Source organism: Xenopus laevis, chromosome 3S (assembly GCF_017654675.1).
Source record: "Xenopus laevis strain J_2021 chromosome 3S, Xenopus_laevis_v10.1, whole genome shotgun sequence".
NCBI lineage: Eukaryota > Metazoa > Chordata > Amphibia > Anura > Pipidae > Xenopus > Xenopus laevis.
Genome location: NC_054376.1, coordinates 37,444,253 through 37,457,446, shown reverse-complemented (window position 1 = coordinate 37,457,446; position 13,194 = coordinate 37,444,253). Strand labels below are relative to the sequence as shown.

At 40.8% G+C, this 13,194-nt stretch overlaps 1 protein-coding gene across 2 annotated transcripts; it reads right to left on the bottom strand.

Moving 5' to 3' along the window:
- Positions 1-945: 945 nt before the first annotated feature.
- Positions 946-12,747, bottom strand: ints14.S (integrator complex subunit 14 S homeolog). Of its 2 annotated transcripts, none has more exons than XM_018255249.2 (12): positions 12,599-12,747; positions 10,306-10,551; positions 9,570-9,677; positions 7,819-7,974; positions 5,880-5,998; positions 5,125-5,267; positions 4,655-4,747; positions 4,182-4,326; positions 3,932-4,065; positions 3,316-3,434; positions 2,750-2,815; positions 946-1,509 (listed from the first exon to the last, which is right to left on the bottom strand). In XM_018255249.2, exons 2-12 carry the CDS (start codon positions 10,525-10,527, stop codon positions 1,258-1,260), a joined length of 1,557 nt encoding a protein of 518 aa, XP_018110738.1. In that variant the 5' UTR covers positions 10,528-10,551; positions 12,599-12,747; the 3' UTR covers positions 946-1,257. The 2 variants fall into 2 exon arrangements, with proteins under 2 accessions (XP_018110738.1, XP_018110739.1); XM_018255250.2 differs by having other exon boundaries at positions 12,560-12,717.
- Positions 12,748-13,194: the final 447 nt, after the last annotated feature.

The following is a 13,194-nucleotide window of genomic DNA, read 5'->3' as shown; positions in this document are numbered from 1 at the left end:
TGGTACGGTCCTTACTTTGTCAGTCAGCACTTCAGATGCCACATAATAAAGCATGACATTAGGGACATGGTTACTTGATGAGAAGCACAATTTAAAATGAATTGTCTTCACAAGATTTTTTGCTATAATATTTTCATATTATAGGGTGTTTGATATTTTCATCTTAAAGAGGACCTGTCACCTATACATAAAAAAATTGCATAATGAAAGTCCTTTGCAGATTTTTCAACATTTATCAACTTACATTGAAACTGCTTAGTTTGTGTCTGATTGATCCCTATTCCTACTGGTTTGCTCAGCAGTTGCAAAGTCTGCTGTCCTCTATTAATACCTCCCAAGTCAATACCTGGTTGGCCAAATATTAATTTGCATATGTAAATTAGGGGTGGGAAAGGGAAAACATTTGTTACTTCCTTGTTTTGTGACAAAGTCACGCGATTTGCCTCCCTGCCCCTAATTTGCATATGCAAATTAGGATTTGGTTCGGCTGGGCAGAAGGATTTGGCCGAATCCCGAACCGAATCCTGGATTCGGTGCATCCCTACTACTAGCATGTTTGTATTTTTTGTAACACTGAAGGGGTGTGTGATGAGCAGTCCTACAGTGGTGTGTATGTGTTTTTGGAGTGAGAACACTTTTGGACTTGTAACTTAGGGATGCACTAAATCCACTATTTTGGATTCGGCCGAACCCTTCTCAAAAGATTCGGCCGAATACTGAACTGAATCCTAATTTGCACATGTAAAATGGGGTGGGAAAGGGAAAACATTTTTTACTTCCTTGTTTTGTGACAAAAAGTCACGCGCTTTCCCTCCCCGCCCCTAATTTGCATATGCAAATTCGGATTTGGTTCAGCCGGGCAGAAGGATTCGCCCGAATCACGAACCAAATCCTGGATTCGGTGCATCCCTACTTGTAACCATGTTCATATAACTGCAGTCAAAGTTCTATTTATATATTTAATCTCGTGTTGTCTCCAGTAACCCAAATATTGGGGATCAACAGCAATAAATCACTCCAGCTAAATAACAGAAGTTAAAAAAAAAAAAAACAGTTTTTGATCCTGTAATGAGACTTGAAAAATATTGGAGGCTATATAGAGGATTCACCAAAGAGGCTGAAGATCTCATTGTAAAACGTCCAGTGCAATAACAGGCTCGACTTGGTTTTGTTCTTGATGGGTCACAACTGAACCAATTAAAATCAAAGTCTCCCACAGCTAAGTCAAAGTGCTGTGATGCTATTGTACCACAAGGTTCACATCCTGTCAGAGGATCTGCCAGAGAAGTCTGTTTGTAAAGGAACAATATTATGTTCATAAGCTCCATGTTCAGACCCTCCTGTGCTGGCAAGCTTAAGCTGTGCTGCAGCATGTGTAAGCTGGAATGCAGCATCTGGATGTGCAGTATCTGGCAGGAGTGTGCATTCCCTCTCCAGCATATCAGACACCCCCTTTAGGAGATCCAGGAAACCAAAGGCCAGTGCTGACTTTCGAAGTCGGTTCAGCTCCTAAGGAAACAATTAGTAGTATGGTAAAGTACAAAATGGATATCAAACAAAGGATCCTGCTTGCTTGGATGGTAAGGAGAATACAGTGCCTGCAGATGTGGCAGAATACATTAATAGTCCTAGAAAATGCTCGTACAATACAATGCATCAATGGTTTCTTATGGAGTAACTGTTTTATAAGTAACCCTAATACAGTATATCCAACAACATGAAGGTTAGGAGTATAAGACAGATTCTACTAATAAAAAGCAATAAACATAGAAGTGATTCTGAAAATATTCAGATTATTCCTTCTCTAGATTAATATGCTGGAATACAACACTTTCAAGCAACAGTATAAAAAAAACCCTCTGTAATTAGCAGGGAGAGTACCAATGGAATCTTCAACAAAAACTGCCACAGAATGACCGTTGCCATAAAGGTAGGTAGTAAAAAGCTACTGTTGGGTTAGGCATAGTCCATAGAAAGAATGCTAGAGCATGGGAAAGGAACTGAAGTAAAGTACTGACAAAATGCTCAAGCTCATGCTTTTATGATCTGCAGGCAAGATTGCTACCGTGTCAGACTGGCCCGGCGGGACACCGGGAAAAAAACAGATGGGCCCCGTCCCTCGTGGGCCCCCGCCGGGCCAGAACCCTTCTCCAGATATTTAGAATTTTTTCCGGCGCTGTGCAGCGCCTCATGTGCGCCGGGCAACGATGTTGCGCATGCGCGCCGAACGGCTCACTCCGACGCGTCTTAGTAGAGGGGCCGGAGGGGTCCCTGGACAGCAGTCCGACCCTGGATTGCTATATTGCAAACGTCATAACTTTTTAATGAAGCAACGGCCAGAACTAGCAAATCTGGAAGCACTTCATCTTTTTTCTGAAGATGTAAAAACGTAAGAGGCCATAACTTCACCATAAAACAACATTTTTTCCTCTGAAAGGCGTATTCATCAAGGAATAAACTTTCACCCATTGATAAATACTCTTTAAAAAAATCCCAAAGAAATGAATGGAGAGTGGCGGAATTTCACTGTGGCGACCTCTAACTTCACTCTGATAAATATATCCCCATAGACTGTAAACGCTATGGGGATGGGAACTCCTTCCTTAAACATTTAGCAACTGATCTATAATGTAACTGCACGTTTGTTCTGTTAATGTATTTTTTGGATGTACAGTGCTGCATGCACAAGTAGCTCTATATAAATAAAAACACATACATGACAATAAATCAAACAATTTCTATTGCTTACTTTATAGAAGGTTTGCGTTTTCTCTGGGAGCTTTCGAGCGTTCCTTAAAATCTTCTGTACATCCGTCTACAGGAAAGCAAACACGAATCTTAAGTGATTTAAATACTTCGTATTCTACTCACGGAAACCAATAATTTTTTAGTTGAAAACCACAAATTAATTTCTTGTGATGTTTCGTGTGGGCATAGTAATAATATTTTAGATATAAAGATGCAGATAAGACATAATAATAAGTATAGGATTGGCACCACATTAGAAACACCCGCACACACAACTCAATGCACTATAAGATGGAATACCAGTAATCATGAAATCTGTTAACTCTTATAAATATAGTTCCCATTTACTGCACTCTCTTTGATGCAAAAGTTACCATTATTTATCAATTAGAGCCAATAATCACACAGTTTTTTCTAAATTTGGATTTACTAGAAATCAGTAAAGAGAGGCATATTAAATTTTTTTTCATACAGGAAAATACCGTGCCATCTCAGCCTACTACACGTTAATTTTGCGCATTTTCCAAAAATACCTATGTCTGCATCATTGTTATCACTGTATGTTACCTGAAGCCCACTGGGTTTTATCCATACGGTCACATTCTGTGCATAACTCCTCTTTGACTTGGGAAGCAGAGGGAAGGGACTTTTGTTGTCTTCTTCTCCATATGGATTTTCTTTTGCATCTTTTTAAAGTAAAACATCCCATAGTAAATATATATATATATATATATATATATATATATATATATATATACACACACATACACACACAGTTCAACGTATGTTCATGTTAGTATAGTTAAAACACTGCTATAATATACAGAAGAAGAGTTTTTCTTAAGGCAAAGGCTCAAAAAGACTTGTTTGGGAATAGTATGTTCTACTTTTTCCCCTTACGGTAGGTAAATTGTTGTGGATGGGGTTCCAGTCCCCTGAAACTATAACAGGCTAATTTATTAGTTATTAATAACACATTTATTATGTGGTTTGAGAATGTGTTTTAATGTTTTTAACACTGCTATATTTAAAGAGGACCTGACCAAATTGTGTGTTGCAAAGGAAGCAAAGGGGTATTTAAACCCAAAAATCTCAAAGCCACGGCTATAAAGTATGGTATTAACCCATGGTCAAGATAGCCATTAATGACCTCCCTGTGATCATTAAAAATGTTTAGTTTTACCTGATATGGGTCCCAGCTGAATCATTTTTCCAAGCCAAGGCAAAGGCTCAGGCCCAGGTTCAAAAAGAGACATCATTAAGTTAGATTTCTTCTTGCTGTCTGCTTGGGAATAGAGTATTCCATGCCACTCCGGACTAGGGACAAGAAGAATCAGAGGCTTAAATCACCCATAGGATAGGACTTCATCAGATTTTCTCTTCTCCCTTTGTTGCTTTTATTAGGAATGGAGGTCATATTTTACTGAACTTACCCCAACTGCACTAAAGCCACCATCCCTTCCACTTTAAGGCTGCCATGGAGGAGGACACAGAAATTTGGAATTTTCCCAGCAATTTGATTGGCTGAATTCTCATCCTCGATATCATCAGCAAGACCAGTTCCAACTTCATCTCCCTCTATTCAGCAAAGGACAAGACAGATATTTTATAGTTGTTTTATAGTCTTCCATATTAACAGCACCAGTGGGGGGTTGGGTCCACCAGGGTTGGGCCCTCAAAACCACCCTCTATGGCCCCTTGCCCCAGCCACAACCCCATTCTGCCTTTTACCCCCCGCAGGCTCATGCACCTTTTATCTTCTCTTCGCAAACAGGGTGGGGTGGGACAGCAATCGTGTGCAGGCAGCTCACAATCTAATGCTCCAATGAGGAGCAGGTCCGGTCCAGTCTGACCTTGAACATAACATACTGACACACACACTGCACACAAGATCCAATTTGCTCACCTTTGTTTAAGGCAATGGGTAGGACTAGGTGACGGGACAGGACAGGAGGACTGGAAATATCAGCAATATCAATGAATCCCACAACTTCAAGGTCTAAAAAAAGATGAGGACAAGTTAAACCAAGTTTATTTAAAACGCAGAATTTTCATCCAACTCTGGTGTCTGTACCATTGTGGCATTCAAATCAACCACCATTTAAAAAAGTCATAATACAATACACGAAAAGCAGTCTGTGTCAGTTAATCAGCTCTCATATCTGACAATACTGAAATGTAACAAATGGGTACATTAAAGGAGAATTCAACCGTTAGGGACATTCTGGACTATTTATGCCAATAAAAAAATATTTGTAATTTTTAATTTCCCATGAAATATGCCATGGTCAACAGGACACACAACTTAATGTAACTTTACGTCTCTAAGATTAGATATTAACCATTTAGCTGATGCATTCAGGTCCAACCGTTTACCTGTGTTAATAGTTTTTGGGACAGGATCAATTTCTTCATCTGTGATGAAAGGTTCAGGCCTGGGAAATACCTGCACATCTGACGAAAGGTTCCCACACTTAAGTACAGCATGAAACGGGGTGTATGCCACATCTATCAATTTCCTGTAAGGCCAAAGAGCTGTGTGTGTCAATTTTAAGCACTAACAATACTGAATTGATATTTTTGAGGGAACTTAAAGCAGCATTGTAAAGACTAAGATACTTAAATTATAATAAAACAGGGTAATGTACTTTACGTTGTAAGCCAGCAAAACAGTTCAGACTTACCCCTGTTCCACTCACTATAACTATCGGACTGCAGAGGATTCAGTTTCTATATTCATGCAGAACTCCTAATACTGCGTTCATCCAAAGCAAAAAATATATATGGTACACTGCCTGAGTAAAAACTACTGTTTATGGAAAAAAAACCCACAGATGGCTGCTGTGAAAGGGAAACCAAAAGCGTTTCGGGAACACCCCTTAATCATAGGCTCATCCCACAGCAGCCCCTGTGTTCTTTAATGTTTCAATAAACATTTGTTTTTACTTTATGAGGCAGTGTGTCAAATATATTTTTTTCTCTTCGCTTCTGATGTACTTTACAGGTAAGAAAATTACCATTTTGTGAACCAGGATTCCCATGTTAATATAACAAGCCTTTTGCCAGACTTTAATTTAATAAGTCTCGGACGAAATGAAAATTGAAGAGGAGGCAGCCAAAAATATACTCACCCAAACATGGATTGTACATTCTTGAGACAAAGAGGCCCATCAATAGTGAAGATCTGACCCTCTCCATTATTCAGATCAATCAGCCTCTCAAGGTAATCTAAAGAATCTGAGCTCTGCAGCTGTGGAGGCAGAGCAAAGGGAAGGGTCATTTTAACATTCACTTTTAGTTTTATTTGGAGACAATCAACACTAACAGTTGACTTAAAGGTGAACTATGCACAGCACACTGTGCTCTACCATTCAGTTTGCCCCAAAGACTTAGTAAACAGAACAATAGGAACATCATTTATTTATTTATTTATTAAAGGAGAAGGAAACCCAGTCGGCGCAAAAACCCTCCTCCCTCCCGTGTGTTGCCCACCCTCCCTCCTCCCCCCTGGCCTACCTGTCCCGCTACTTACCCTTCTGCGCAGGTCCAGTCCACGGAGTTCACAGGCACCATCTTCTTCCACGCGATCTTCTTCCTGCTTTGACCGGCGTTTTGGCGCATGCGCAGTAGGAGCTTTTCTCCGGTACGGGTCTACTGCGCATGCGCCAAAAGTCACGAAGTTTTCCGATTTCACTTCGTGACTTCTGGCGCATGCGCGGTAGATCGTACCGGCGAAATGCTCCTACTGTGCATGCGCCGGTCAAAGCAGGAAGAAGATCGCGTGGAAGAAGATGGCGTCGGTGAACTCCGTAGACTGGACCTGCGCAGAAGGGTAACAAGTTAGGGGGCATTTGCCCAGCGTGACGGGTAGGCCAGGGGGGAGGAGGGAGGGTGGGCAACACACGGGAGGGGGGGAGGGATTTTGCGCCGACTAGGTTTCCTTCTCCTTTAACGGTGAGTATTAAAAATCCTGTTTTCTCTGTCATCTTAGGGGGACACAGGGGACTTAAATCAGTCCCAGAACAGCAGGGTGGGAAAGAGCTTAGACACATTAGTGCAAAACGGACTGCAACACTCTGCGACTGAGGGAGGCCTCAGACAAGGAAAAGCGTAGAGTCTGTAAAATCTTGTAGGTAATGCGTAGACCACCAGGTAGTCGCTTTGCAGATCTGGTCCAACCTCCTGGTAGCAGAACACTTGAAAAACTGAATCGTAGAGCACAGTGTGCGGGGTTAAGCCTAACAGGGCACGCCCCTTAATTAATTATCATCAAGTGTCCTGCCTCCTGGATGGTGGAGCTTAAACCCATCGTCCCTGTGTCCCCCTAAGACGACAGAGAAACTTTATTTCTTCCCATTGTAAACTTTGCCCTAGAAAGATCTATTAGAAAAACAACCACAGAATTTATTGTATGGGCCCTTAATATATACTTATATATAGTGATTACATATCCACAGCTTTCTTTCCAGTGTAGACAATGCCAGCTTGACCTGCATTACTTTAAAGCTTACAAAATCCATATCCTTTGGTGGTTTAGTTGCCCTTCTCTGGATTCAATATCAGTAATGGCCCTTTTTGCATTCTAAAACTCCATTTGTGGCCTTCCTAATGCTTTATAAAGGGTAAGAATGAAAACACCTGCAGTGATTCTATATTCCCTTTAACAATCTTGCTAGATCTAGCTACTTAAGACTGGTACTGTCTGCATATTATATAATGTATACTCAAAATAATTAAATTCATTAAGAAAGATCTAGCCCAAAAAAAATCGCTGCCTGGTTTCTTGGGTCACTGACATTAGGCTGGAGAAAGAGAAGGAAATATCATTCAAACAATAATTTTAAAAAAAAAATAATAAAAAAAACAAGTGCTTGAATTGTCTTAGTCTTCTACGTGCTAAAACCTCATTTTAGGATTTTTTGCCAATTTTACAATAAAAATAAGCTAAATGTTGCCAACAGGCCCTAGTACTTATCCAGGGAAATACAAATTCACAAGGTTTAAACAAGGCCACATATAGTACCATGTGCATTGGCAGCTATTATAAAGCCTCTGGACCTGCTCACTTACCTCTTCCAGATTTGCCATGCACATTATATAGAGCTTGGAGGGAAAAGGAAAGGGCAAAGGGAATCTGTTGCTTTCACCCCGCTGATTAAGAGTTGCTAGAGAGTGTTGCAATGAACCTTTCCCAATGCCGAGGCAGCCATCAGTAACCAGCACAATCTGAGAAAGGAAAGATTAGGGATCTCAGCTCAAGTGAAACAGTGGTTGCATCCTTAAATGCAGATCAGTTTGGCAATAAGAGTCTTTAAAAAAGAGTAAAGCTGTGCTTCAACAATTGAACATTTTCAGATCAAACCAATACATTTTTATTTCAAATATTTACATACATAAGAGCCATGTAAGTTTGAAAGTTTGAATGATGGTTGGGAACCCTATTCTGCAGTGCACATCATCACTCAACTGCTTCCAATAAACTGCTCTCAGACTGATAGGAAAGATTAAACAGTTTTATTCTGCCTGCTAGTCCAGTGCCATGACTCAATGCTTTAACACCTTGGTGCCTCTGGTCAAAGTCCCCAATGGAGACTGACCATCCATTACTTTGGAAAAATATAGGAGACAATATAAAAACAAAATATAAACATTTTTATTTGGGCAGCACATAAACAGGCTTTATAATCCTTAATTTAGGTAAGGGTTTTCTGACTTCTTGAATTCAGGACCCCAGAGAAATCCAACACTTATCTCTGTGTAGCTCACAACAGGACTAAACATAAACAACAAATTGGTGTCACCATGCAATAGTGTTCCACAGACATGCAAAACAGCAAATTAGCATGTATTCCAAATGTTATTCTGATTACCTTTCAGGTTGTATCACCATGTAATGGTTTGTGGCCCTAAGAGACGTTCTTCAAGTGCATGTACCACCCATGTACATAAAATGCTATCCTAGGAGAAGCATCTCAGAAATCAGGATCCAACCTTTTATGCTTGAGCCACATACTTATAACACTTTAAAGGAAAAAAATGAAAAGGCTCAACCACTAAGGGTGGTATTTTGTTAGGCACTCCCCCCAGTGAGTATAGTCGCTAACCTCAGATCCCTGGGACCAGTACTCAAGCATTCTTTCCCGATGTGAAAAAATACAAATTTTTTCTTCTAGTTTCTGAGCTACAAATGGTTTATTAGTGTGCTTAATACATGGCATTAATTCAAGTGAACATAATGCTTAAATCAGGGAGCTATTGCAGGTGAAATATGTTAGCATCTCACAGCATAAAGGCTGAACTCTACAAGCGTTTTCCATAGGATCGCGTCGGAATGGCGAAACGCAGACGACAAGTCGAATGTAGTGGCACGAGTCAAAATAAAATGGGACTGAATGAAAAATTGCAAGTATAAACTACTGGCGATAAGACTGTCGGATGAACATGCAGCTTTGCTGCATTCTCATCTGACAGATGTGTCATGTTGAATGAAATGTAGTTTATACCTGCAATTTTTCGTTCAGTCCCATTATAATTTGGCGGGTGCCACTACATCCAATGTGTCGCCTGTGTTTTGTCGTTCCGACACGATCCGACAGAAAACGCTTATGGAGTTCAGCCCTAAGGGTCTTGTTTGCTGTCAGAAAATAAAGTCATATCAAAGCATGAATGGCAAAAGAAATATCTGGTGTGAAACACATATATATTAAAACGTCTACAACAATTTAGTGGATATTTTTTAAAATTATCCACTAAACCCTTTAAGCAAAAATGATCAGCCCACCCTTATTTTTCCCCAGTAGCAATCAGTAATAGCAAATTACCTGGGAGGGAATAGATGCACCCCATTCCTGCTGCACAACACTGGAAACTCCTTGCAGAGCTGATTCTAGACAAGTTTTGTCATGGTCATCTATGTTACTTAAAGCTTCCTGATCAACAGAAATAAAAGCGATTGACTGGACACAAATTACTCATAATCTCAGTGGCAAACATATTGTTTTAATTAAAAAAAAAAAAAAACTCAAGAGTTTCTTTTATTTCTTGAGCTAAACAAGGAGAACAGGAAATTGAAACGACTCCATGTTTGATCCTTGAGAGGTATATAATTAGATTACCAGTGCACAGTGAATCCTGCTAGTAAACTGTACTTTTAATATAATCACACTTTTTTCAAATAAAAATGTAAGCTCTATATATTTCAAGTTTCTAAGCAATTTTCATGACCAATATTTAAGGTTAAAGAATGAAAGAGAGTTTAATCGTTACCTGGTATGAAAATAAGCATTTTCAACTCTGACTACCATTGAAAGCAATATTACATAATACAATCCAGCTTTCTAAACATTTGTATGAATGAATACATGTATGTTTACTGAACTACAAGGAGAAACCTGGTTACAACACTGTGACTGCTAGTCAGCATCAATCCAGCCACCCCCAGTCTGAATTTTAGAAAATCTAACTAGGTGTAGGCCAGCAGAAGAGGTATATGCCTACCGTCCCCCACAGTTTCGCTCAAAGCGCACTGCTCTGCTGTTAAATGAAGAAATGCAGTACCTGAAGGGTGTTATAATCCCTGGTAAAAGGAACCATTAGTTCCCACAATGAAGAGAAGACGACCATTGAAGTAAACTCCAGTTTGTAGTTAGTGGCCATGTGTTCAAAAAGCATTGTAAGGCCATGAACTGCCAGGTGTTTGCGCTGGAATTCTTCTGTCCCCTCCACTGGGACTGGCCTTGTCATTGAAAGGGACACATCCATCACCACTACGGTGGGCATGATGGCTCTGATGTGATTGAAAAACTGCAAGAAATAATAAATGACTGCTTATTCAAAGCAAAAAAAAAAAGTACACAGCATTATACACACAAAAACTATGTATTTTAAAATGAATATAACAAAAACTTGGTTTTATAACAGTGAATGTCTATAGCATTTTACAGCCAGCCCTCTGGTATTTGGCAGAATGTGGAGATGGCTAGTTTAGGCCTGCCTATCCACTTTCATCTTAATCCATTAGGCACCTCTTTGGACCAACCAGGACAGAAAAAGTGCTGCCCACTACAAATCAGGTAAGGGCTGGTTGCTGGGCTCATCCCCCCATCTCAATATATAGGGTGTACGTTGGGTGAAGTCTTTAACTTTTAATATGGTATGTATGGTGCTGCTACAAAAGAACCCCAGGCTGGTGCAGTTTTCAACAAAACATTTCACCGGCTCATACTATCTAGTAAGTAATTATTAGAGATGCACCGAATCCAGGATTCGGTTCGGGATTCAGCCTTTTTCAGCAGGATTCGGATTCAGCCGAATCCTTCTGCCAGGCCGAACCAAATCCAAATCCTAATAATAAATAAATTAGGGGCGGGGAGGGAACTTGTGTGACTTTTTGTCACAAAACAAGGAAGTAAAAAATGTTTTCCCCTTCCCACAGATTTGGTTCGGTATTCGGCCGAACCTTTCGCAAAGGATTCGGGGGTTCAGCCGAATTCAAAATAGTGGATTCGGTGCATCCCTAGTAATTATAATGTGTGTGTGAGAGGGGGGGGGTTCTGAACATTTGGTACCGCAGTGATTTTACTTGCCCTTTAATCCAGCCTAGGGTTTCTAGCAGAGGCATAAGCGGATCAGTCCGTTTTAAATGTCCCAAAAAAAATAGTTGCCGTGCTGAATGTTAAAGGGGTTTTTCACCTCTCAGTTAAAGGAGAAATAAACTCCTTACCAAAAAAAAAAACCCGTAACCTAAAACCCCAAAGACATGGAAGATGGCTGCGGTGAACTCTGATGCTCTGCACCAGAGGGCTAAATGAAAAGTTAGGGGCATTTCCCTGGCAGGCAGCTAGGCTAGGGGGCCTACGTGGGGTGGGGGTAGGGTTTTTTTGGTAAAGGGTTTGTTTCTCCTTTAACTTTTAGTATGATGTAGAGCAGGGGTCCCCAACCTTTTTTACCCATGAGCCACATTCAGATGTAAAAAGAATTGGGGAGCTACACAAGCATGAAAAAAAGTTCCTGGGTGATAAATAAGGGCTGTGATTGGCTATTTGGTAGCCCCTATGTAGACTGGCAGCCTACAGGAGACTTTACTTGGCACTATACTTATTTTTTATGCAATTAAAACTTGCTTCAAAGCCAGGAATTAAAAAATAAGCTCCTGCTTTGAGGACACTGAGAGCAACATCCAAGGAGTTGGAGAGCAACATGTTGCTCACGAGCTACTGGTTGGGGATCACTGATGTAGAGAGTGATATTCTGAGACAACTTGCAGTTGGTTTTCGTTTTTTATTATTTGTGGTTTTGGAGTTATTTAGATTTTTATTCAGCAACTCTCCAGTCTGCAGTTTCTGCATAAGGGTTGCTAGGGTCTAAATTCCCCTAGCAACCATGCACTGCTTTGAAGAAGAGACTGGATTATGAAGAGGAGAGGGCCTTGAATAGAAAGATGAGTAAATAAAAGTAGCAATAATAATAACAATAATATGTAAAGCTTTACAGAGCATTTCTTTTTAGATGGGGGTCAGTGACCCCATTTGAAAGCTGGAAAGAGTCAAGAAAAAAAGGCAAATAAATCAAAAACTATAAAAAAAAAATAGATAACGAAGACCAATTGAAAAGTTGCTAAGAACTTGCCATTCTATAACATACTAAAAGTGAAAGGTGAACTACCCGTTTAAGGCTGAAATTTCTTATTATTTTTGTAAGCGTTCCATCATTCCGACTGCCTAAAACTCTATGACAAGTACAGCACTGGGGGGAGCTCAGCCTGAATCATTTCTATTCACTGGCATCTGCTGCACAATCACCACATTCCTACCGAAACAGTCGCACGACCGCCAGATCACTAAATACAGACCGACAATGCCGATTTTGCTTTCGCAAATGTCCAGCTCCCTGGCTCCTGGCGGACGACTAATCCAGACGGACCAAATCTAATCTCGCGAGACTATGACAACGCGTCCGTAGTTTTAGTTTAGTAGCGAGTTGGGGCGCAGTACCTCAGTGTTACACAAGTAGCCGCTGCTGGCAACTGGGTCTGTCATAGGAAAGTCCGCTCACAACGTCTATTCTCTGCTTGCAGCTGCTAATTATATCAGGGAGAATAAAAGAGAAACAGTTTTAAAGGAACAGTTCAGTGTGAAAATAAAAAACTGGTTAAAGGCGAAGGAAACCCTTTCGGCGCAAAACCCCTCCCCCGTAGGTCACCCTCCCTCCTCCTCCTGCCTACCATCCCCCCTGGGCAAATGCCCCTAAGTTGCTACTTACCCCTCGGCGCAGGTCCTCTCCCTAGACTCCTGTGGAGTTCGCAGGCGCCATCTTCTCCCATGCGATCTTCCTGGATTCCCCGGCGTTCTGCGGTGCATGCGCAGTAGGAGCATTTGCCGGTTGGAAGCTACTGCGCATGCGCCGAAAGTCACAAAGTTGGCGAAAAAAGAAATCGGAAAACGTTGT